The following is a 26,482-nucleotide window of genomic DNA, read 5'->3' as shown; positions in this document are numbered from 1 at the left end:
CTAGTGACACCAGCGACATCGGCCGTCATTGTATTAATCATTTTGACTAGTTTGTTGTATGTCTGATTCCAGTTTTAAAGTGTTAGTGTTTTGATTAAAGGTAATGAATATGAATCCAAGCACAAGCAAAATTTCTTCTTGTTATGACGGCCAATGTGACAAAAAAAAACATAAAAAAATCATAAATTTTGTGCAACAAGGGCCAAAGTCATTTTTTTTTCAAAATGCTTGAATTTTTCAAAAAACTGAAAACACTATCATATTCTGCTGAAGCATATTAAATGTTGAGCCAAAGTTGGTAAGTGAAGCTTGGACACAACTTAAGCTGTAGTTAAAAGTATTTTAGACAAAAACTTCAACTGCAATTTTCTCAAATGTGAAGATTTTGACATTGGCCCTTTTAGCTTCAAGCCACAGATATTCCGTTATACCTCAAGAACGGATTGTCGGAAGAGGGTACTCACAAAGGGCGATTGAGACGTCTACAAGAAGTATATCCATTGGTGATGTCAAAACAAAAGCTATTTCGGTTAAAAAAAAATGCGCTTTATCTGCACAAGAGTTGTGCACAATTTATACTCGTTTCATTATAGTTTATTATTGTATCGATTGTAGTCGATAGTCTTCAAATATCGATTAATTTTTGACGGTAATGCCGAACATCTCACTCTAACTCAAAAATAGCACATTTTTTCTTTGTCCCAAAAACTCTCATAACTAGCACCATTGAATAAAAATTATTCAATGCTAGCACGAAGCGGAGAGTAGCACGCATTTGTACTCACTGTCAAATTTGATTTATTTTTCGCAAGTAGAATACAAAGCCCATATAACTAGCACAAAACTGTCGTTATAGGGTGTCAATTTCGATATTGGGGGAGGGGAAGGGGGATCAGGTTGATTAATGGACACACCGTTTTGTTTTAATTTTTGCCTTTTTATAGTCCTAACAAATTTTCACCGAACAATGTAAAAATATTGTCTTGTAAAAAAAAGGAATAGAATCCCTAAAGATTTGCATTTATTTGGCATGTAGGCATATGCGACTACCAACAGAGGGTGATAAAGTACTCAAGTGTTTTTGCCTCGGTCGTTATTACGCGTCGTAACATGAAATTTTTTTTATGTCTCGCGGATAAAGTTGAACGTTACATCAGGCAATTCCGCCGGGGCCGGTGCATAGTTAATATCGCAAAAATTTAAAACCGGGGCTATTGACGTGGCTTTTAATTAAAGGCACGAGGGAAGTTTTTTATTCTAATTTGTCAAAGCGTAACCGTTCCGTCATCTGATTGCCTGGCGAATATTTCGTCAAAAGCTGACGGATTTGGAGGACAAGGTTACGCATCCGCTGAATTGAACTTGAACCTTGGACGCGCAAATTTTTTTCGTTTTTTGACTTTAGTAATTGGAGACGAAGTTATCACATGTCTGAAGAAACTATTTTTAATCAATGAAGTACTCTGACCTCTAACAAACAATCTCTCATCTGCATTGCAGTAGAAATGGAATATTTAAAATCGATCATTGTTCAAGTAACCTACTCATCGGGTTATCGGAACGTTGCAACCGGCCTTTTCGTCTGCATCGCGTCGCCTTTTGCCCAACTACAACAAAACTTCCGTTCAGATAACTATCTCGCATTAAATTTACATTGTGATCATTGCTATTTCTGGGCGCTTCACGAATTGTTGGTCACGGCCATTTCGGTTAATTGTTAATAAAAAAGCGGGTTACATTAAAATTTATAGCGTCCCGACTTCTCGATCGAATAACCCAATTGTTAATGTTTAATAAATTACAACATAATAACGGAAGTTTTTGTGGACATTATCAATTCGCATTGAAATGATAATTAATGTTAACTACTTTCTCATTCAGGCTCACGGTTTCACAGCGCATGCAAATGTCAGTTTCCCTTATCAAATGGAAAAACAGTTTCCATTGCGTATGCCTTTGTCAACTGCCTCGAGCACGCTACGAATTTTCGCCCTAAAATGAAATTAATGAGGTGTAAGTGCTACGCATCATCGATTCGGCATAAACAAGCCTAGTTTGATAGTAATGTCTTACTAAAATGGGCGTTTTTTAAATTCCATTTCATTTTGGAAACGGAATATTTAATTTTATTGATTTGGGTTTTCCCAACTAAATTTGTCTAAAGCATATTTTTTTAATGAAGTTGTGCTATTACAACCACCTTCTCTGTCCGTCCGAAGCGTAAACTACTTCTCCAGTTTTCAATATATTTACTTCTTTCATTTTGAATTCGATAGCTATCGCTTTGGCACCTAGGCCAAGAAAAATCTTGACGATTAATGTGCGCATGCGCAGACTGTGCAAAGTCAACTTTCTTATTAAAGGCAAACATATCGCATATGGTAACAATCTGACTTTGGTATGTTTCATTCCAAAATGTAATTTTGTAGGCAGTGTGACTGAGGTTTTCAATACAACACACAAAAGAATTCAATAATACTGAATTTGCCGATCCCCTTAAGGTGATAGTATTCCCTAAAAATCAAGAGGAGTTTTTTACAGAACATTGCACAATCACTTATCAGTGAGCTAGACAAACACGTGATGTTAGACAACCTCAAATGGTGGGTATCACGAAAGATTTTACTCCGCCCTGGTGATAAGTTAGTTTAGAACTACGGCATTAGTAGGCGCTAGGTTATTACAGAAAAAAATAAAAGTGGCAAAGTGAGAAAACTTCTAAAAAAACCCTGTATACAGGGTGAGTTTTTTTCCATTTTAAGCATTGGGATCTCGGAAACCATAAGACATACGGATTCGGTTAAATTAGGAAAGAGTTGTCGTTTTAAAAGCTTATTTAAGATGTGCTTTTGTTTTTTGAAAAAAATCCACAGTTCACTAGATATGAGCGAAAAACAGATTTAGTGATTTTTCCTTTAACTGTTGTAGAATCGTTATTATTAGAAATACAAGAAAGTGACACGAATAAAAGTTTTAGACATTTTAATGCTTAACATGATAAACATACTAATTTATTTTTAGGTCTTACAATTTTTGAGTTATAAAACAAACTTTAATTTTTTTAAACGGTAGTCATAGTTGACTTTGACATTTTTGAAAAGGACAAATTTTTCTCTTTATAACAATATAAGGCTTGCTAAATGTACTTTAATAAATAAACGCCCTGCAGTAATTTTCGTATATTATCGAGAGGTAAGGAAACAGAGTTGGCCATGGAAAACAATATCTAGTGAGATAGGTACCTTTCATTTACGACGAAAATTGGACAAGCCAATGTTATCTTCATTTTCTACCACATGAATTTCAAGATATGTAGGATGGATTAGATTTGGAAACACGACGTAATTTACGCTGGTTTCAACATAACGGTGCCCCGCCGCACAACTAAACTGCAAGTTATTATTATATTATAACAGACAGTAATTGAGAGAACAAAAATGTTTCCCATGGCAAAATCTGTTTTTACTACTCTTAATAATACAAATAGTTCTATATCATGTTTATTTGTCAAAGTAAATACAAAGAACCTTATATCATTGTAAACAGAAAAAAATGCACTTTTTAAAAATGTCACAGCCAACTATGATTACCATTTAAAAAAATGTAAGTTTGCTCGAAAATTATAAAAGAAGAATAAATATTAATAAATGTGTCTTATTAAGCGGAAAAATATCTACAATTTTTGTTCTTTGCATATTTCTGTATTTCTAATACTAACGATTCTACAGCAGTTAAATGAAAAATCACTAAATCTGTTTTTCGCTCATATCTAGTAAACTGTGGATTTTTTAAAAAAAAACAAAAGCATATTTTGAATAAGCTCTTAAAACTACAACTCTTTCCTCATTTAACCGAATCTCTATGTCTTAATGCATAAAATGAAAAAAAACTCACCTGTATGGTATCACTTCCAAGAAACTTTTGTAATTATGAACCGATTTCGACCAAAGTTTAAGGGTTGGTGTAACTCATAAATAATAAATATCTCTGTCAATTTCGTGAATCCGCCAATTCCGCCATATTGGAATAAAATGGCGGAACGAAATCTACCTACACCTGATCGCCCGAGCCAAAAGGGATTTTTTAATTTTCGGGAACTAAATGGGTAAAACGGTATACGAATCCCAAGTTAAAATCGAAATTTGTGTTCCTTTTCGTAGTCTTGTCGAACAGTCGTGGGAAATATGGTTTTGTCGGTGACGTACTTTGTTTTTTCCTCTCAAACATATATCTTCTTTTTAAGGTATGTTGTATATTAACGTAGACATCCTTGTCGCTTAAATGATTGTAGCTGTAATGTCAATTCGGAAGACATCTGCGGTTGATTATATCCTCGTGCGCTTAACAAATGAAGAACTTGCTTTCATGAGCGATGACCTTCCCCCATTCCTCAAGTGCAACAAAGCATACAATTTTCGTTAAAAAAAAAAGACTTCCTGTAGCGCCATCGACACGGTCCTCGTGCGACGAATTTCTTCGAGGAATTACCGATGATCAATTAAAACAATTTATTGATTAACCTTTCGATAAATTTTCTTGACCCGTACCACATTCGCCGTTATTTAATAACGTACTAAACAGTCGAGATTGCCTTAAGAGAAATTAAGATTCGTTTATTTACAAATATTGTGCTGACCTAATATTTTAATAATTTCCTACAGTTCATTGTATTTTAGATTTTATCTAAATTGCTATGTAATGGGTATTAAAGGGTATAATTAATTCGGTATAGTTGGAAAATACTGACGTTCCAGATTTCAACGCGGTATTAATTCCGTAATTCGCTTGAAAAGATACACGGAGCGGAATGTTTAATTAATTTTACATTCAAGGCCTTTGTTCATTTTCCGAAATTGTAAAAGCACGGTTTAAAGCCTTTCAACTTTAGTTGTAATGATTTGAGTGCTTTGTTTAAAAGTTTGCAGTCTGAACGATACGAGTTCTGCCTTGGATATTTTATTTCGGTTAAATTGGATCATCGGGAAATTCACAGGGCTAACGCAAAGCCGATGTATTTCTTCTCTACTGAGCTCTATTCGTTAACAACCTTACCCCATTTCTATACTAGCGTTGTTGCTTTGATGTTGAAGTCACCCCAATGCTATGTATCGCATCGCTTTTACTATTTTATTTAGTCGATGGTTTTCTTGTGTGTCTTTAATAGTTTTTCTCTTTACAACTTGAAAACAAGTTTCGAGCGCTTTCGCTCGCTCCCGAGTATTCGAAAATGTTGTCGAACATAATTTCCCCGAAAGATTGGATCACATTCACCTTCGTTCTTTATCACCCGTGACTAATCTTTCATGGCGCCTCGATGTCTATCGAGATTTCTAGAATATTCGCTACATAAGTGAAATTTCCATTCTGTCGATTTTTTGAAAATCAAGAAACCCAGGCTTTTAGAACCAGAAATTCAACATTTTTATTTGTGAAATTCTGCAAAGATTCAAAAGCTGTCTCCTCGAATAATCACGAATTAATAAATTGCGAAACGTAAAGGTTCTGAATTTTACAGATTGCCCATTTCAATATATCTAACAGTCAAGCATTATCAATGAATGGGAGTTTTTGAAATAGAAGAACACAGACCTTTAACAACAAAAAGTTTACCATTTTTGTAATTAGCCTCAAATATTCAAAAACTGAGCTTATAAATCCAGCAGTCACAAACTTTTTAAAGTTTAGGAAGGTGGGAATGTGATATATTCTTAAAATCGTCCAAAGATCCACATCTTGAGTGGAAATCTCGAACGCTTGATAGAATTGAAGAATGTTTTGGATAGGCGAAGCAGACGGGAAACCACGCTTTTTCGTGGGCGCTTTTTTGATGAGCATTTTGCTGAAAGACAGTCAGTCTTGATAGTCTTAAAGTACTTGTAGGAGAAAATAAAGAGAGTTTAAAGAGATTTTAAGTCGTCGTATATATAAAATGAATGTCCTTGTACAAGCTTGGGGTTTACGGGCAAGTAGTCCGAGTGTTAATCGAGCAATTATCGCCTAAGTGGGACCTTTCTCCAAGGTTTTTCCTATCACCCAATAGTGAAGTTTATCCTCCAAAAAGTCACTATTACATTTAAAATGTTAAAATGTGAATGTACACAGCCAGTGCCGTTTAAATCAAGAATCAAGTGGAACTAAAGAAGTGGAGTTTCTAAAGCAATACCAATCGGTGTCTAAGTGTGCGTATGTTTAAAGAAAATCGCAGTAATGACCGAATATTAAGGATTATTAACTTTATGTATTTAAAACTTTACTTAAATTTAAGTATTCAATCATTCGCATGTGCGTAGTATTTGTCTTCAGACCCTGAGTGCCTTACAGCTTTATTGTTTGATTTATGTTGAATAAATTTGTTTAGTCTGTAAATCTGACGAAATCTAGAGGAAATTTTAAGGAAATACAAGGTTTCTATAGGGAAATTAAGGGAAATGGTCGCGTTATGTGCTCGGTCGCCCAAATAGCGACGTTCAGAGGGCTGAAAATTCAATTCCTAAACATTGAGCTAATGCTCGAAACAACTTTGATATCTTTTTGTCAACATTTCGCACTGGATATTGCATTTCCACATTTTGACAATGAAAATAGTGCACAAACAGTAATTTTGAAATTTTTTGTTAATGTCACTTTGTTCATTTACGAAGAAGGTGATCATTTTTGATCGCATAGTTACATAAATATTATACTGTATTATATCATATCCACTTATTTGCAATTTATCTCATCTTCTAGTAGGTGGGCGTTCTTCTAAAAAGGATACATTGTTACTTGTTGATGACACTATATGACTATATAACAAATGACCTTGACATTTGCATAATTTTGTTCTTTTATGGAAAATTTTCATGAAACTGTTCTAGAATGTTCATTTATCAATATTTATGAACTACATATTACGTAATACATACTTTTCTAATTAGTCACTGACAAGATTGATTGTGAACAGAAAATGATAATAAAAATGAAAATGCCAGACCCATTTGGTTTTTAGAAGTATAGTTCTGGAAAATACAGTTACCCCAAATTTTGAATTCAAGGCGTGTGTCTGTCCACAATCAGGGCTTATATTCATGAGATCTCTTCTTCACTTTCCGCTTTAATCAGCTTCTAAAAATGGAATTGCTGAAATCCAGTTGCCATTTTTGGACAACAAATTCGGGTCAACTTTTAAGTCACGGACAAACGAATAAAACGCATATACCAACATGCTCTTATGTAACCTTGGTAATTGTTTTGTTTGTGTGCAAACAAACAACCCACATTGCTCTAATGGAAACCTAGACAAAGGTCCATTCGAGATAGATACCATTGAACTTGCGCAAAACCTGCCAATTGTATGGTAATTTGTAATTTCCCCACATCACTTAGCAAATAACAACTACAAGTAATGCACATTTTCGAATAAATTTCAGTAAAGCAGCTGCACCCACATAATGTTTATTATGCATTCGGGGTAAAGTCAAGATCATTGACTGAAAACACATACAAATTGCATCATCAGTTTGCCTTGAACATGCAGATTTTATGACACAAGTCGGGGGTGACGCAAGCTTTTTTAATTTCCATAAATTTCGCCGGACGTTAATGAAGTGGAGATAATTCCATATTCATGATCTCCTCAACATGACACTACGTGCGGCCTTATTTATTTACACGTCGAAAATTGTGACAAATCCTTACTGCGACAAAACGGGCCACGTTCCTTTGCAGGAATTATCGATTACCTCAAGTTTCCCGACGGACTCCCCATTTGCCGTATAGCGTTGGGGTACAAATGGCAGATGTCCAAGACAGCTGTAAACTGGGATGGCAATTGTGTTTTTCTAAATTAATAGCTACCATCGCATTTACGAACATTGTCTATTTTATTTATATCTTCCTACCTATCATCATCATAATCATTAAAACTGTAAAATCTCCGGAAACCATGACAAACAACGTCGGTAATTGTCTACAATATCCCGCGGAAAATGTAGCTTTTTTGTTGAATTAAATCGTAATAACGCCACGGTTTTATTGTTTTTCAAAAATATGTGATAAAATTTCGTACCCACTTGATAACCTTCCGACTTGGACGCAATAATTAGAGTTGACTCACCGCCAATTGCTCAATGCGAAAACCTCAATTACGCAAAAAAAGGAAAATTAAGATAGCCGCATTCCATTTTCAAAATTAGATTAATTCCATACGTAAAACGGATGCCTTTAATAGGAAGTGCTGATTTAGTAATTTGTAGGCCATTCGAGTTTACTGAAATAATTACAAGCCAAACGGGTATTGCGATTCCAGTTTTTCCTTGTGTACAACAGGCGTAATTGTAAGCCCGATAAGTAATACATATAGTAGGAAATAAATCAAAATACAAAAACTTAATAAAATGGAAACCATAATTATTTACGTGTAGGAATTCGATATACAAAAGTGAATTTTTTTGCCCCCTGCCTTGTTAAAAATAATTAGCGCAACAAATTGGTAATAACGGTCTTTGAAGGAGCCATTCGTTTTGGCGTAAAGACCTCAATGGTTTACCAAAGCTTTCTCCAATAAGAATTTATTGATTAACCTTTCATGTCTTGCAGTTGCGGTATCATTAATCTTTAAAGACATTATGTAATAGTATCTTTTCCACTCGATTGCGCGTTGACGTTTTCATTACCGACTTAATCGGTTTTATCTCGACTCGCATTTTACGGAAGTAAACATTTGCCTGTTTCGAGAGAATTTAGAAAATGTCTCGCTCGAGGCAGTGGTTTAATGACGGCAGGAAGTCGCTGTGTGAACCTTTCGGTACAAAAAAACTCCCCCTTTGTTATCTGGTCCATTTATTCGATTGATGGGTATCGATACTATTTTTCTCTCATCATTTTTATATACTGCCTTCGTTCGCTTTAAAGACCGTGAATTTTTCAGTGGACGATATTCGACCTCATCTTTCGATAAAAGGTTTGTGGCGATCGTCCCTCTTCTGAATTGCAAGAAACAAAAATTAGCGATACATTTCGGAAGTCTGTTAATCGAAAACAAAATTTGGAAATATTGACTCGCTTGCGAATTGGGGGGGATTCAGTTTCTGACTGACCCTGTATTTTCTTAGGTAAAAGAAATACAAAAAAATGATATTGAAAAAGTTTCTTTATAATGATTTTGCATAATCTGCAGTGTTCAAAAAATCAAATTAAGTATACGGAGTCAGGTACAAAAGTAATCTGACCTAACCTCATTTTTTTAAATGGGACACCCTGCATATTTTAATCTAAAAAGGGAGGGCATATTAAATTCTCTTTTCAAAAATATAACACTAAAAATGTTGTGTATTGTTTTGAATCCAGTGAATCTTTTTTTAAGATGTTTTTAAACCTTTTTCAATCACTTGAATCTTTTTTGAATATCATCCCGGGGGATTATATTTTTGTATCTACCTCTCATTGAGGATCGACACCCTTTTAAACCTTGTTAAGCTGCTTCGCGCATGTTCAATGTTCCAAAAGATGATGTGGACACCATGTGCTCTTTTGTGGCCAAACTTCAAGCGGCAAAATCAAAATGTGAAAATATTCCTCGCTTATGAGATAAGAAATTTTTATTTTAGAATGATCCTATATTTTCTTAGTACACAAGTTTATTAAAAAGTTTCTTTATAATTATGTTAAATCTGCAGTTTTCAAAATAAGTATACGAGGTCAAGTAAAAGAGTTGTCGGAACTAACTTTTAAAGGGAACGCTCATTTTAATTTTAAACGATGTCATATTAAATACCATCTTCAAAAATATAACAACAACAAAAATTTTAAACATTCAGTATTAATTCAAAATGGTTGAAAAAGGATTTGTAAAAAAATTCAAAAAATTTTGAATCATTTGAATCTTTTTTAATTTTTTTTACAATCATTTTCGACACTCCGTAGTTCTTAATGTTACCAAAAAAGTAATATGGGCATCATGTGCTTGGTAAAATCAAAAAATCAAAAAATTGTCGAGTCAATGACTCTATATTTTCATACGTAAAAGATACAGAAAAACGTTTATTACAAAAGTTTCTTTATGATGATGTTGAATAATTTGCAGTTTTCAATAAATCAAAATAAGTGTACGGGGTCAGGTAGAAAAGTAATCGGATCTAACCCTCGATCTAACCTCATTTTTTAAACGGAAAACCCTATATATTTTTTAATCTAAAAAATAGCATATTAATTTCTATTTTAAAAAATATATCACTAAACAATTTTGAAATATGTTGCATTGTCACTTAAATCTTTTTTAAAAAATTTTTTAACCTTTTTCAATCATTTGAATCTGTTTTAACCTCGGTTTTAACTATCATCCCTACTTGAAAAGAGAATTTAATGTGCTATATTTTTAGATTAAAACACTATATACGGAATGTTCCATTTAAAAAATGAAGTTAGGTGGTGAACTTTACTCATTTCACTGTTTCGAAGCCCTTAAAAACAATTGACGCTAAACGTTCAGAACAAAATATTCCAGCAAATCGTAAATCAGAAAATTGCAAATGTTCCTTTAAAATTAGTTATCCCTAGGCGAGTATTTTAGCACTCCAAGAGCACTAAAAAATTTCAGAGACAATGTAATGCGAGATGTAATGTAACTTGCGATAACTATAGAGTTTTCACGACATATTCTGCTACTACGTTGTTGAGATATTCGCACTTGAAATTTCGATCCGCTCGTTAAAACATTCCAGCCTCCCTTTGTATCGGACTCCCTTCCGTTCTCAAGAACAGATCTCGATAGAGATATAGGGATAGATAGAAACATTTGTACTTACCTCCTCGTCCTCCTAATCTCCTAGTCCACATTGTAAAGCATGAATGTTTAACTGTTGGTTCCCGTAATGATACGTTTGATCTTATTTCCAAACAAAATGGGCGATTAATATACACTGTGTTCAAGATAAGGACGCCTACCATGGGGATCTTACGACGATGGCCAAATTAGAGAAAAGTTGCCCAATTAAACAGTTCTTATCATGCTGTAAAGAAAATGGCAGAAAATCCGAAATTTTCCGATTTCGTTTTTATTTTTTTCGACATTATTTGAGTAGATACAGAAAAAAAAACACATTCCCATTGCTACTTTTTGGGCTCTACAGGACACCGTTGGGAGATTTTCAATACAACGTTTCGTTTCGGAGAAATCAACTTTTTTTGTATATGGTCCATAAAAAAAGTCCATATTGTATTAAATAGTTTATACGGCACACACACAAAAAACTTTTTGCTTTCAACAGGACGGTGCACCCGCGCACAATGCCTTAATCGTGTGAGAATTCCTATCGGACAAATTTCCTGGGAAATGGAACACTGCTCCGATAGGTATTCTTTTACTATTAGGGCGTAGTACGCGGGTGCACCATCTTGTTGAAACCAACAGTTGTCAACTTTTGTTTGTGTGTGTCGTATATCGTTGTATATAAAATGCTACTCAATACAATATGTACATTTTTTACGAGCCATATAAAAAAAAATCTTGATGATTTCTCCGAAACGAAAATCTCTCGAATGTGTCTTGTCGAGTTCAAATAGTGTCAATGAAAGTGTTTATTTTTTTGTTTCTATTCGAATAACAAAAAAAAAACGAAATCAGCAAATTTCGGTTTTTCTGGTATATCTTCGGAAGTAATCGGAATTTTCCGATTTTCTTTACAACATGATAATAAACTTTTTAATTGCGCAACGTTTCCCTAATTTGACCATCTTCGTATCATTTATGGTTTCGAAGATCCCCATGATAGACACCCTATCTTGGACACAGTGTATATTCCAATATGGTGGACGAGCACAACCGATCTTGTAACAGGGTTGGGGGATGGGACAGAACTTGATAGAAACTAACTTCAGGTCCTGGAGCAATGCGCCTAAAATTATCCGGATTGAGGTGGTTCTAGAAGTATTTTGATATAACTGACCCCAAAACGCCAAGCCATCCACTTTTCAATTAAGGCATTGGTGAGTAGATAAGGAGAGCACACCGACACTGACCTCTCTACATGTACATTGTTATATGTACAACGATTAGACAAACGACGACGACGACGACGACGGCTAGCGCTAGCATCTAATAGATATGGGTTTTCCGAGGGATTTTCAACGAGTATGTCCATTAGGATAACGTGTTGGTCATCAACAGACCTGCTCTTGAAAAAAACTATGCAAAATAATGATGATATATAACTACTATAAAGAAACGAGTAAAGAAAAAAAGTTTCAAAATTAAATTTGCATATTTTTTACCTAATAGCGGTCGGATTTTATCGTATAGTGTTTTCTAAAGTGAAAGGATTAGCCAAAAAGTATTTCGCGTAAATGAAATTTCTTTTAGAGGCTGATTTTCATGCAGATTTTTTCAAATACTGAAACACCAATATGGGACTATTTTTCGTAAGTGAAAAACCCGGAAAAACCAGTAAGTAGGTATCTCCATATGAAATAGATGTAGCTTGCCTGCAGACTTCCTGTTGGTCTGCACAAGCCCTTGAAATATTTGATTTCCGGGCCCCTGATTACCAACTGTTGTCTGCCACAATTTTCATATTCAAAAATAACTGAAATATTAACATGTTTGTGGTGGCCGCCTACAAAACATTAAAATAACAAAGAAGGGCGCATACAAAAATGTTGTGTTAATTTAAATTTCGAGTGAGTAAATGTCGTGACTCGTGATCAAATTAAATTGCAAAAATTGTATCAATTTCAGATTTTCAAAAAAAAAACAGCACATATTACGATTACAGAAAATTGAATGGGGGAATTGTGTTGAAATAATTCCTAGTCCTTGCATTGCATGTTCAAAACGTTGCTACAAATAAATTCTTTCCTTTCGTTCGTGATGCAGTGCCATTTTTCACTTTCTCACAATCCATATAGGTAGGACCGGCGAGTTTAACGATAAAAGAAAAGAAAATCTGACAGGAATTGATGTTTGAAAGTCAGCATTCATTCGGTATAAAAATCCAAATTTCCGAAAAACCCAATCCCGAAATTATAGAAACATGCTCCTGACATCTGAGAATGCAGTGTAGATAAAGATGGTTTTGAAAACGTTTGCCGTACGTTGATAGCCCACACAAAAATTTGACTTTGAAGAGTATTGACAGCATTTAAGTTTTTAAATTTCACGGGTCGCCACCCTCCATTTGTCTTCTGATGGAACGGTGCTGCACAAATGAGAAATATGCGTGACAGTAGCGCAACTGCTTATGCAAATTTTCAGTACATTCCCACCTGTATGTAGAATTACGCAATGTTATTATTATTGCTGGTTGTGTAGGTATTTCGGTTACAATTAAATAATGAGCTTTGGTGCCTTTAGGACAAATAAAGATCGATTCATTGCGATCGCGCTTAATTATCTGAGACCGAAGACATCTAAATTCATCACGATTCATCTTACGTTTACAATTTGCAATTAAGATAAAAAATTAACAGTTATACATTGTCGACATCAAAGACCATCTTTCACGTAATTATTTATATATTTTTTTATACAAACCATTAAATTCAAAAAACCAGTTTGCCCTACCTTTTCTAATTACAAACGAACCGAAGGGGTAAGATATCCAATTTAATATTTCAAAGCAAATCCAAAGCTGGCACAAAAAACTTAAAAAAAAACACGCACACTCAAAACACAAAGCGACCGTTAATTGAATTGTGTCTTCTCAATCGAGAACTGTTCGAATGCAATATATGGAATGAAATTTTCCCGTGCGTTTTGCCGGTTTTACGTGCGGAATTTGAAGTGGGGCGTAATAAGCGCGCAGGATTGGAGCCCAGAGTTAACGTCATAGCGCCAACTCCGGTCGATGATGATTTGAATTGAATCACGTCACATTCATACAAAAAACTTGTGTCATTTTTTTGTCGGTTTAATTGTGTGTAATTATTGCCACTTAGTGTTGTGTGTCAATTCATTAACGGGCTTAATTAGTTCGTTTACCTGTTTTGCATAAAATGAAGAAGCGTTCGTTTTTGTTACTGATACTTTGTAAATAATGAACCACATTCTATGATCGAGGATATTATATTACCAAGAGAAAGATGGAATGAATATTTGATAAATTTAACGACACTTACGGGAGTGCATTTTAGCTGCTTGCAAGAGTTCTGTCGTAGAATTCTTTAACTTTTTCTGTTCTTGTTTTTTTTGGCATTTTATATGTTATTTAAAATGTAAATCTAGGATTGTGTAGAACAGTTTTTCAAAGTGATACAACAAAAGATTTATAGCATCGAAGCTCTCTTATTTTTGACAATTTTATTTACTACAAAACTAGACTACAAGGAACTACCTACGAATAACAATAATTGACCATTCAGTAACACATAAAATTAAGCAGATATAGCAGATATGTATTTTTTTCACTACTAGCGTCTGATGACATGATTATATTAACATTTTTTCCACTTGTAAAGTAGGCTCTCTCGGCATTTGTTCAAAGTGGTTAATAATGTGGACATTATTAACTAGTAGTCAATAATGAGAACTGTCACGCTGTCACTTTTAGAACACAACCCGAAATTTCGTTCAATAAACGTTTGGACAAGTTCTCTAAAATGAATTGCCACCATCCGCCATTTCCAGAGAAATTACATACCTAAAATTATCACATTTTGAAAAAATTCGAACGAAATTAGTCTTTGAAAATATCTCAATGAGAAAACAAAATACGGCCTGTTTGACTTGTACTTCTACGCACTTGATTGAGATGTTAAATTAATAAACAAAAAATTCTGTCCAACCGCGTTCATTTTCTTATCAATATAATATGTTAATTTAGAGGATTTCAAGTGAAGTAGTGAAAAAAATAGTATATATACCATGGTAGAGAAGTCTATTATTGCCTTCGCCACCTTACTCCCCTCGCCCCGGCGCAAGCGCCTCGAGATGTAATGTAATCTTGGTGCTCAGGCAATAATACTGTACTTCTCAACCTTGATATATAATGTACTATTCTATTATATAGTGGCATCTAAATATTGGCACACAGCACGATTTCATTTGTTTTAAATGGGCGCATGTGAAGCCTGTCATTTATAAAATTATGCAATTATAATTAGAGTTCTGGAGGCCTTCCATGCGTTTTAGATTAGAGTGGTTGATAAATCTTATTTCTTCGTCAAATATTCTGCAAGAAAAACTCCCAATATTGACATTTTACAGCAAAACCTTATAATGAAAAAGTTGTATAACCGTTGAGTGATTATTACTCAATGGTATAAATTGTGTGTGACCCGATACAGAGTTCAGAACTCCCAAAATTCCAGCAACAAATGTTCTCAACTATACAGGGTGCGCCATTAGTGCGTGAGTGGAAGATTGTGGGTTTATTAACGCTCATATTTAAAATTCATCGTCGGGACATGTTAAAGGACGCTTAAGGCTATACAACTTAAAAGATTTTCAACGAAATGGCAATTATTATACAAGGTGTTTTATATCAAATTTGAATTTTTTAGTACGACCCCCTGTATATTATTGCATATTTCGATTCCTTGGCCAATTCTAGCGTGATTTTATGTATTACACGTGATATCTAAAATTAGTCGTCAAAAAGTAGATGTCCAATAAAAATTGAATATCGCAGTTAGGTACCTATCATAAAACTTAGAAAACAATTTGAAAAAAATGCAACTTTGATATAAATCACCCTGAATAACAATTGCAATTAAGAGTCCAAATCTTCTGTTTTCATTTCTTGTAGGAAATATGCGGGATTTTTTCATAATTCATTTATGAGTATTTTTAGTATTAAAATAACCATCGCCAGGGGCTTTATGGCGCCACCGTCGCTTTTTAGATCGTTTTTAGATGCCCCGGTGGAAACTTCACGAAATAAAAGCGCGCAGGCGCCATAAATTCCCTGGTGACATTTTGACGAACTAAAATGTGACGGTGGTCTACAACTACCTACGTCTTTGATTGAAATCGCAAAACTGTATTCTAGAGCCAAGCCAGAAATGTAGAATACGACGCAATTAACAAGTGCATAAAGGCCGACGCGCACTATGGCGCGGCGGAGCGCGGCGCAGCGTAGCGCCTTTTTCGCTCACATTGATTTAAATAGGCGAAGTGCGACGCAGCGTATCGGAGTATGAGAGCAATGTTAGACAAAAAGGCGCTTCGCTGCGCCGCGCCATAGTGCGCGTCGGCCTTAATGCGTTCATTTTTTCCTTTCGCACGTTACTAATACACGCTCTAATTGGCACCAGGAACCGTAATCAACCGAAATCTCGATGATGTCGGTCTGTGTCTACGGCTGAATCAATTAGAATCAAATTTGGTAAACATATTCTTAAACTAAAGAACTGAAAAGCTTTTTGGCAGATGCGCATGCGTAGGTGTGAGGGTGGTATCTGTTCTACCCACAGTATATTTTTTTAAATTCGAAAATTTATCGGTTACAGTGTGTATTAGCCTTTCACATTTCAAATTACTTTCGAACCTAGTTTGCACTTACGCTCTTGCTAGTTTCCTATCTTACTCAGTTTGACTGGTTTGACTATTTTATTCTTTCATTGGCGGGCCAAGTGCCAAGAATTGCAGTCGTAATTTTATTCGAAATTTCAAAAAGACCATTAGGTACATATTTTTAGCACACTTTTAAAAAAAAGACTCAAATTTTCACTAAAAGCTTTCTGCTATAGTGCTAATCTGTATTAAGTATTACCAAAAATGCGCTTTCATCATGCATATGCTGATTTACAAATTTTCCTCGGCACATTTCTTATTTTTCAAATGGAGTAACGCGGCTTGGATTCATAAAAAAAACTCAGGACAAGTTCTATAAGTGCGTTTGGAACTATTGATTGGTTGTTAGTCTACTTACTTCTCCTGTCGTTAATGATTATTAAGGAAGTGGGCAATTGCTTCAAGTAACCAAGTAGTAATTTTCATTAAAATAACTGATATCTATCCGGCTTGTCTGCAATATTACTCGCGCGGTTTGCTTATTTACTGAAGTGCTTCTTCGTAAATAAGGCGCAAATATGAAAATTTTAGTTTGGCTGTTGATTCCATTCAAGCACTTTATGTTGACATGTATTAAACCTAAAATTGCTTTATGGTTTGTAGATTGCAGTTTGTGTGCGCCGATTTAAATCAATTGCATAACGAGATAGTAGTTTATCAATTATTGTACTACGTTGCCAATGGTTGCGTGTAGGTTGACCGATTAATTGAACATAAACGTTTACCTGCAAATCTTTATGAGCAAAACCCAAGATTCTCTTTTTCGTTTTCATTTTATTTTTCAGTTTTAATGTGTTTAGTTTTGTCACAGAAAATCTGTGGTTTTGCAGATTGCAAAAGATGAAAATGATTAAATTCAGAGTTCGTGAAATATGCGCATGGCTTATTATGCAACCAACATTACACACGTGTACTTGATTGTATTGGCTGATTCTGCATTCGAAATAATAGGATCCTCTATTTCTTCGGATTATGCATTCATGCCATTCATTACTTATAAAAGTAGTTTATTGTCTTATTAAAATGTTCGTACAAATATCTGCATTAAATGCCAATACAGGGTGTCTTAAATTGAGTAGGATAACACGGCTATCTTTGTTATTATACTTACAGATTCGATGCGATATTTACAAAAAAATAAATCGTTTCGTAGATAATTCAAAAAAAGTGAAAATCGCTATTTTTAAAAGGTTCAAATTTTAGTAACAAATAGAGCTATCGAAAAAAGTTTCAAATAAAAGTTTCAAGATTGGATGGGATAAATTCAATGAACGTAGAAAAAAAATTTTTTAAATGGCAGTTTCCGAGATGTTGACATCAACTCAACTTCTATATTTTAAATGGAATCCATATTGGATTTTTACGTCACTCGATAGAGAAAAAAATTACAAAACCAGTGATACTAAACATTTAGTATTTCCTTTGGGAATCAACCATACATTTTTGCCTCGAAATTTATAATGTACCCCACCCTGCGGACACCCTCTAGTGACCGATAAGCTCATCTCCTTCATCCCAATTGAAGATATGATGACTGCTTCCGAGCAGGGCTCGGATCAATTTTACGATTGACCCATCAATACCAAAGGTTTCAGCAGTCTCACTAATTGAATCGAACGTGGTGTTGTTAAACGCACCCTTGATATCTAAAAACGCCCCCAGTTTTTGTTAAATTTTTTTTAATAGTTTGTGTTTTTATAAAAATAACTGTTGTCTTCTTTATTTTTTAGAAGAAATCAAAAAGTGAATTATTATTATTATTAATTGCTATAGATAGGCAACCATCTGTAGTTGACGTTTTCGCATAAGATTTTTCAATATTTTTTTCGAAGTATGAGCTAGGAAAGACCGACGCACTATTCATTGCAGGACCCTGTAGTTGTGTAATTGTACTTGGCTATCGTAGTTTTAGTGAGTAGTTTACCATCTAGTTTCACAAAAATGGTCCCTACTTTAAATTCTAAGGTCAGGATTTTCCACTCCCGAGGGAGAATTTGGAAACAAGAGTCTATCTAAATTACTGTACATCGTTGAATAAGCTTCCATAATAAAATACCGTATATCGCTAAGCGGCGTTGTGTAGAATCGGTAATGAATCTGGTATCTGCCCAGATATAATGAATGGCAATATAAATTCCAAATGTATTGTTGCCCACCCTGTGCACTATAAGTTTCTATAAACCATTACATTTGAAGAGGAACCGTAAAATACGTAGCAATTTGTAAGTACCTACCTATCTAACATATTTTTATTGATGTTTTTCCATACGATTAATTTAAATTTCCATATCGGAATGGGGAAAACAGAAAAGCGGAAAATTGCCTTTACTTAACCCTTAACGCCTACGCGCATACTTCGCAAATTTCGTTGCATTATGTGTACATAAACTCTTCAATTGTGATTTTTATTTATAATTACAGCCTCCAACCCACAGCATTATCTCGGTGCATAATTTTTATTGAATAAAGCGATGAATCACCGGCATGTCCGCGACATCAACCTCTTAATGTATTCGTCTTCACCTTATGGCATGCGCAATTTTTTCTTGCACATGAATGACGAATCCACGAATCCTTTTGTAAATCTTACCCTTTGTTTCAGGCATGGAAGCTTTAGAAACGAGTATTAATTACTGGGAGGACGCGCTCGCAGCATATCGATCTAATGATAAGGGTGGTCCTTTGGCGGTGCTCGGACCTGAGGAGGCAGCGTTCTGTCGGGATTTACAGCTACTGTTGGAGGCCGCTCTTGAACTTCAGGAGCGTTCAGAATTACTATTTCTGGACGAACGATCAGTACTCTTTCATCCCGGCAGTGGAGCGCCTAAATCTCAAAAGGGCGTCGATGGTGATTTATCTGGAGCCGAAAGTTTCGCTTCAGCTCAAGATCAGGTAGAGAGTTATTTCTATGCCTTAAAATTCATTTAACGACAGGCCGGAATCGAAATAAAAACGTTTTGGGAATCCGTTCAAAATATGCGAATGGTTATAAACCCTGCCAAGATTGACTCAATGAGTACAGTCAATGGACGTTAATGCGATTTGCGTATTGCGAGAATGAGACGAATGTTAAAACAATAACGATAAGTTATATGTAGAACTGGAACTTCCTATGTTATAAAATTCGAACCGGAACGGTTATACCCAATAGGCCAATAGGATCGGCCCCTAACCGAAGAGAAAGCATTATGAACCGAATAAAAATCGGAATCGGAACCGCGAATAATAGGTATATTTTTTAATTGCTTTTGGTTCGGTCAACTAATCAACTTCACGGTGACCACCGCCTAAGTGAAACGATACGCTTACACACCCCAGTTCTCTGAGACGGCGCCTGAGGGTGTTCAAAGTCGAACGACTGTCTTAAATACCATGTCCCGCCCCCTGCTACTTCAGAATAGGTCATTTCCAATTTCGAAAGAGAATTTTCTATCAGTTATCTGATCTTGTTCATTTACGAACTCATCCGGGCGGGGACTCTAAGCTTGCCTAAAACTCCTAAAAGAAAACTAACAATCTTTCTCCCGTCGCAACCAAAAGTGACCAAAAGTATTCATATCTGACAGGGGATAATGGCAGCTCTAGGATGCTTTCCATACACAATATAGTACATTACAAACGTTAATAAATCTTCTGTTTCACAGGTCGCCGATCTTCGCGAGTTTGAAGAGTTTTCCGAAATATTCCCCGACGTCGAAAAATTACCGCTTTATCAAGCAGCTCTAGTTCAATTAGAAGATGGCGGTATACCTTGTCGCAGTTTAAGAACGGAAATAGTGAAATGTGGCTCGGATAGTGAATACTTAGCAAAATTGCACTGTTTGCGTTTGGCATTTCAGCACATGCTTAGAGACAAAACGGTCTATTTGTGGTTTGTCAATTCGGGTAGGCAGATTCTTGCCGATTTATTATTGTACGCGGATAAGGATCCCAAAGATTTTCTGATGGGTTACGAAGAAATGCTAAAATTTTTGCAAACTTCGGTCAATTGGCGGGATGTGGAGACCGAACTGAGTTTGAAAGGGGTCAAGGCGCTTACTTTTTACGATGTGGTATTAGATTATATTTTAATGGACGCCTTTGAAGATTTAGAGTCGCCCCCTATGTCTGTTACTGCAGTCGTGCAAAACAGGTGGTTATCAAACGGGTTTAAAGAAACAGCTTTGACGACGGCTTTGTGGTCTATACTTAAGGCTAAAAGGCGAATGTTAAAATTTCCCGCAGGTTTTATGTCACATTTTTATACTCTAATGGAGCAGTTATCTCCATTGCTGGCTTGGGGGTTTTTAGGACCTGACGAAAGTCTTCGAGACACGTGTTTCTTTTTTAAAGAACAAGTAATGGGGTTTTTAGTAGATATCTTTAATTTTCAAAAATGTAAGTATACAACTGTAGAGGAACTCTCGAACGATGTATTAAATAATATAAGGCATAGAGTTGATCTTATTTCTCAACGACTAAGTGTTCAAGCATAACTGTCAGGTGTTCTAGTTAGATATGATTTAGAATTTCTATGCACATGCAAATAAGTGCATATGGTGGAACGCTTATATAAAACCGATGATGTATTTTGGTAGGTATCTTAATTAGCTATCTAATTTTTAATTTTTTTAAGTCTAGTTATAAGAACATTCCAACACAAAAAAGTAGCCAAAATTGTGAGTAAATGATTTTCATTGAACAATAAATTCTCATGTGATATATTTACTATTGTAGATTGTCAGAATGTTTTATTATGCAACACAAGAATAAAGTGATTCTTTGTTAGTTTTATTAATGTTCTATAGAAAATTGACATTATTTAACATCAATTCTGTATCGCGTGTGTAGTCTTGTATGCCGTTAACTTTATTATTTGAAACCGATATCATTTTTGGTGTAAATGTTTACTCAATTGTTGGTTATGTTTCGATTACATGGTCCTGGCCCAAAGGTTATACTTTGTATGTTTTAGTGACTCGTTTAATTTTGTGGAGATTTCCGAACTGATTGATGTTTGTATGGACTTCTTGTATGTAATCTAACACCTTTCACCGTGAAGAGACAACCCCAGGTATGGGAATAACTAATATCCGACTGGGAGGACAATTCCAGTAAGATAAAACTGAATGGAATCGTGTATTACACAGATGGCTCGAAAACTAAGGAGGGCACTGGCTGTGGAGTGTACGGAAGCAATGGACAGGGCTGCAGAATCTCTGTAAGCCTAGGACAAAAAGCAACCGTGCTTCAGGCTGAGGTATATGCAATCTTGACTGCAGCTTCTCGACTATTAAAAGAGAACTTTAACAGAAAGAAAATCTGTATAGTTACAGACAGCAAAGCAGCGATTGCAGCATTAAACTCATATGTAGTAGATTCAGGACTAGTCCTTGAATGCACTGAAGTGCTAAACGCACTAGGCAGACTTAATACAGTAACGCTAGTGTGGGCACCTGGGCGGGAATCGCAGGTAACCAGGTCGCTGACGAACTTGCGAGAGCGGCAAGCGCGATACCACTCGTAGGACCCGAACCGGCCTGTGGGATTACATATAACACAGCCAAAAAGGAGATACAAGCGAAACTCACAAAAGAGCATTGCAGACATTGGTCGGAAATTCCGGGACAGAGTCACTCCAAGATCTTTCTGGAAACCCCAAACGAGGGACTAGCATCATCCATCTTAAAGTTAAGTAGGATGAAGATCAAACTTGCAACAGAGATGGCCACAGGCCATTGTTGTTTGAACAAGCACCTGCACAACATGGGACTGACTGACAGCCCTCTATGCAGGGGCTGTGGTGAGGAAAGTGAAACACCACACCACGTTATCTGCCTATGTGAAGCATACACAAAGGCAAGAGAACGCCTACTTGGAAACGAGAAGGTTACACAAGAAGAGGTAGCGAAGATCCACCCTACCAAAATCCTGGACTTTATCAAAGATACAGGTATTCTTGAGGGGTAGAGAATACTGGGGAGCACAATAGACCAAAAGGTCGCGGTGCAGGAACCGAATGGGACCACCCCGAGAACAAATAATAATAAATAGATCATGAAAAACGATGTCAGTATGCAAATTTTCAGGCACAGAGTTAATTCGTTTCATTTGAATTTGTATTTCAGTGTTTGTTTTTCCTAAGGTGCTAGAGACTTCCGGATAGTATCGTGGTTCAATGGTTGAACCGAAAAGAACTTTTTTGTTGCAACATTAGCAACGAATCCTATTCAGAAGTCGCTCGCAATCTTAATAAAAACAAAGATTTGTAAATCGACACAAGGTGTGCTGTGACCGCAATCTTTCCTGGCGAGAGTTATAGTTACGACATCTAAAGATTATGGATGATCTTGCATCTGAACTAATGGGCTTGCATTTCCCTTGTCGTAGTTTAAAACCGTTGAATTTTCACTTCCAAGGTGCACCGTAAGTTCCCATGTTGCTTTTAAACAAAAGGGTGCTATTGCAGTAAAAGATGATCATCCTTTCGTTACGTGTTGCTGTGCACGTTAGCTTTTCTTTAGCAGCACTTTAGAGCAGCATGTTTCATTTCAATGCACTTTTATAGTGTATGCCTTGCTTATATGTGAATCCACTTTCCCTTATTCTTGTTCTGTTTAGTTGTAAAGTTGTGTAGAAGGAAGCTAGATAGTGGTTTGAAGAATTTTTTTAATGTCGTGGTAAAAGTAAACAGTGAGGGTGTGGCTTCACCGTTTAACGAAGAAGTGTAGTCGGAGTGCGCGCGTCCCGCTAAAGGTATGGTTTAGTGAACGTTTAATCATTGCACAATACATACATATACAAATAATGAAATAAATAGTGTATAGGTACAATTGTTGGCGAGATCCTATCGAAAGCATTACAGCGGCAAAATCGACTGTAATAGTTGGAAGAGTTACCGTATTCGCACAAATTAATCATTCAGTGATTTAATGTGATACTGGAGAATCCACTTTACCACCCGCAGATCGCGGTGTTTGCATCTCGCTCATCGTTCTTTTTTGTCCTCATTCAATAAAATTTTAAGAATAGACGCCTAAGAAACTTGGCAACATAAACATACAACACTTGCATCAGTAGGGACAAAATCATTTTTTTAATTAATATGATTGACATTTGACTTGACAATACATTAACAATAATAAAAAAATCATAAATAAAGCCGGGTCCACATTTGACGAACGTTGCCATTCGTTCGCGTTGCTGGTCGTTCGTTTGCATTGCTAACCATTTGCAAACGCTCGCACGTAGTGATAATGGCAAGGAATGTGCTCGCGATGCACTATGCATTCGTCGCTGTTCGCATTCGTTCCGCGTAATACAAACGAAATTTTAAATGTATATTGTAAACTGGCGAAAGAATCACCACTCGCGAGGAAACGTAACGTTACCGCAAGTCTCACTTCAGCCGGAATAGCTGTTCTCATAAATGTATTTTGTTTTGCAATTTTGGGCTTGATCATTTCCAGAAGTGTACTAAAATCCACACGAGACATTCTGGTGAAGTTCTTAAAAAAAGTATCATTGAGGTCTTTTAATAAATCAGCACCGCCGTATGTGTTTCGACTCAAGTATAAATCGTGTATCCACACACTTCTCTGTGGTCTTTTCTTTCGTCGTTTTATTATGTTGTTTATCAGGACAAACGCCACACTTGCCGCAACCATTTGATTATCACTCATATTTTAACCAATAAACAAAAACACCCTTTCGTCAATACTTTCAACAAACGAATGACCACAAACCTTTTAAAACACGTCCACATTGCAACGTTTGTGAGGATTCGTGGCTCTGCGTTAACGTTTGATCTTTTGAATTTTACCGACAATTGATGGAACGCGTTCGTTCCCATTCGCAATCGTTTGCACTACCAACTTTCAGTTGCGAACTGTCGTCCACACTAGAGAAACGTATGCGAACGAACGACCGGCAACGGTGCGAACGAACGGCAACGTTCGTCACAATGTGGACCCGGCTTAACAATCTTAATTGAATAATACACGAATGTGTACTTCATAGTCTTGCAGACTCAATATTTGTTTTAAACCAATCCACAGATTGTTGAATTGCAATATCAAATGGAGTAAATTCAAAATCAGGCAAATATTTTCGCAGTTTTACATTACTTGCTGTTTTCTTATACTGACCATCCGCTTTAGTTGTATCAAAAACAATTTCACCTTCAAATTTAAATGCTTTAGCGATATTCTCGGCAACTTCCTTAATTGTTATCTCTTCATCAACTGAAAATTTTGATGTCGAGTTTCTACGTAGAAAAAAACTACTAGGTATACCAGTCAGCATTATAGGATCAATTTCGTCATACTCCCTCAGAACCCAACAATCAACCTCGCTAAATCGTACGAATAAATAAATTGCCGTAGCGGTCTTCCACTTCCCATCACAGTAAATTCTTTTCCACCTAACGGTAGACTAAAATTAATAAATTGCTCCCAGTGGTAATATCATACCTACCTGCTTCAATTACATCGTACAATTTGCGGATGAGTCCCGGTATCACGTGACTTGATTCCAAATTGTAGTTGTCGTTGGGTCCGAAAGCATTGCACGGGATAACCGATGTGAATAAGTGGCACCCGTGTTGCTGGTTGTAAGCACAATTTGCTATATCGATAAAACGTTTGGAATAACAGTATAGCCATAGTTTGAACCATGAGGCGCACCATTATGAACCTTAAATGAATTGTTGATCATAATAATAAATACGACTATTAAACTGATTTCACAAATAAAAAAAGGATCACACTTGAAGGTAAGTTTACTGGCTATATACTTTCCATAGTTTTCATCAATCGGATACGTAGTATCATTTGGAAAGATGCATGTAGATAAACATGACACCACTTTATGTACTCCAACTTCATAACTCATTTGAAGAACATTGTCGTTTATCTGGAGATTTTTACGCTGGAAAACACAACATAAGGTATATATACCCCTACCCCTTTATACCCACAAGAAAATCTAAGTTATGCCCCGCATGGTAAAATAATCCACCAACCATCGCCGCCAAGTGAATAACATGTGTCGGTTTGTAAGTATTGAACGTTCTTCGTGTTGCTTCCGTATCACTGCAAATTGGAATTTATTACTTATTAAGAGAAGCAATATCCGTCATGCATTTTACCACAAATCGCAGTCCTTACTGCTAAGGAAAACCCACTCTTCTCCTTCATATGGCTCCAATTTAGTTATGGTCTTAATGGCCTTACCAACTAAACCGAAACCTCCCGTTACAAGTATTACTTTATGGGACATTTTTAAGTTAGGAAAATGGCTAGGGAATATCTATGGGAATGCTACACCATATTATAATGACATACTTATAGGTACCTACCATTGAATAACGAATTTCACTCAACGCGTAATACTTCTTATCACGCATAGCTTAAGTAGGTATATATTAATTTAAACAATGATAACGGTATAGGGCTATAGGCAAATACACAAATACTAAAAATGCCTTTTTTTTAGAGAACACTTAGGTACAAGGCTGTATTTCAATAACCTTTTAAATAAAAGAGTGTCAACAAAGAAGTGTACAAGTACATAAAAAATTTGAATTAAAAGACGATTTGGAAACGTTTTATTTTATCCAAAAATATGCGCGACGGCTTCGGATGCAGATCTCGTGTTATTTATGGAACGACGAAAGTGAAATCGAAAGGGGCACCTGGGCCCCGTATGCAATAGGCTGTGCGCTTTGCAGTCTGCATTTCCCGCCCGAAGACTATGAAGATGAAATGTAAGCTATTTTGAATAAAGTGTGTTTAATATTTCGCTAGCATGTTTCTTTCTATGCAATGCAGGGACTTTTTAGCACATCATGTAAAGTACCATTTTGCATTTTTTGAAATTGTTCTATTGTTGCGTTAATAATTAAGTACAATTATTAGGTTTGGTTTTTGAATTGCGTAATGCGATGTTTACCTAATTAGTTAACTAAGTGCGTTTGTATCAAGTAAAAGACTATTAATAACCTCGGTTGGTATCCAT

The 26,482-nt window shown here is 35.8% G+C and overlaps 2 protein-coding genes and 1 pseudogene across 2 annotated transcripts in view; 1 reads left to right on the top strand and 2 right to left on the bottom strand.

The window, feature by feature from the left end:
• The window catches only part of LOC116172078 (protein unzipped), a 45,368-nt gene extending 31,651 nt beyond the window's left edge, over positions 1 to 13,717 (bottom strand). The window contains exon 1 of the mRNA XM_031489194.1: positions 13,538 to 13,717. The gene's annotated coding sequence lies outside the window, so the exon portion shown is untranslated. The remainder of the gene's footprint in view (positions 1 to 13,537) is intronic.
• The window catches only part of LOC116172077 (mitoguardin), a 98,960-nt gene extending 77,738 nt beyond the window's left edge, over positions 1 to 21,222 (top strand). The window contains exons 4-5 of the mRNA XM_031489193.1: positions 19,089 to 19,378; positions 20,131 to 21,222. Of these exons, the coding sequence (XP_031345053.1) occupies positions 19,089 to 19,378; positions 20,131 to 20,961 (1,121 nt within the window). The 3' untranslated portion in view covers positions 20,962 to 21,222. The remainder of the gene's footprint in view (positions 1 to 19,088; positions 19,379 to 20,130) is intronic.
• Positions 21,223 to 24,478: 3,256 nt separating this feature from the next.
• Positions 24,479 to 25,759, bottom strand: LOC116172241 (annotated as a pseudogene).
• Positions 25,760 to 26,482: the final 723 nt, after the last annotated feature.

The sequence above is a fragment of the Photinus pyralis genome, unplaced genomic scaffold, assembly GCF_008802855.1.
Source record: "Photinus pyralis isolate 1611_PpyrPB1 unplaced genomic scaffold, Ppyr1.3 Ppyr1.4_LG5, whole genome shotgun sequence".
NCBI classification, from domain to species: domain Eukaryota; kingdom Metazoa; phylum Arthropoda; class Insecta; order Coleoptera; family Lampyridae; genus Photinus; species Photinus pyralis.
This window is presented reverse-complemented; position numbering and strand designations above follow the sequence as displayed.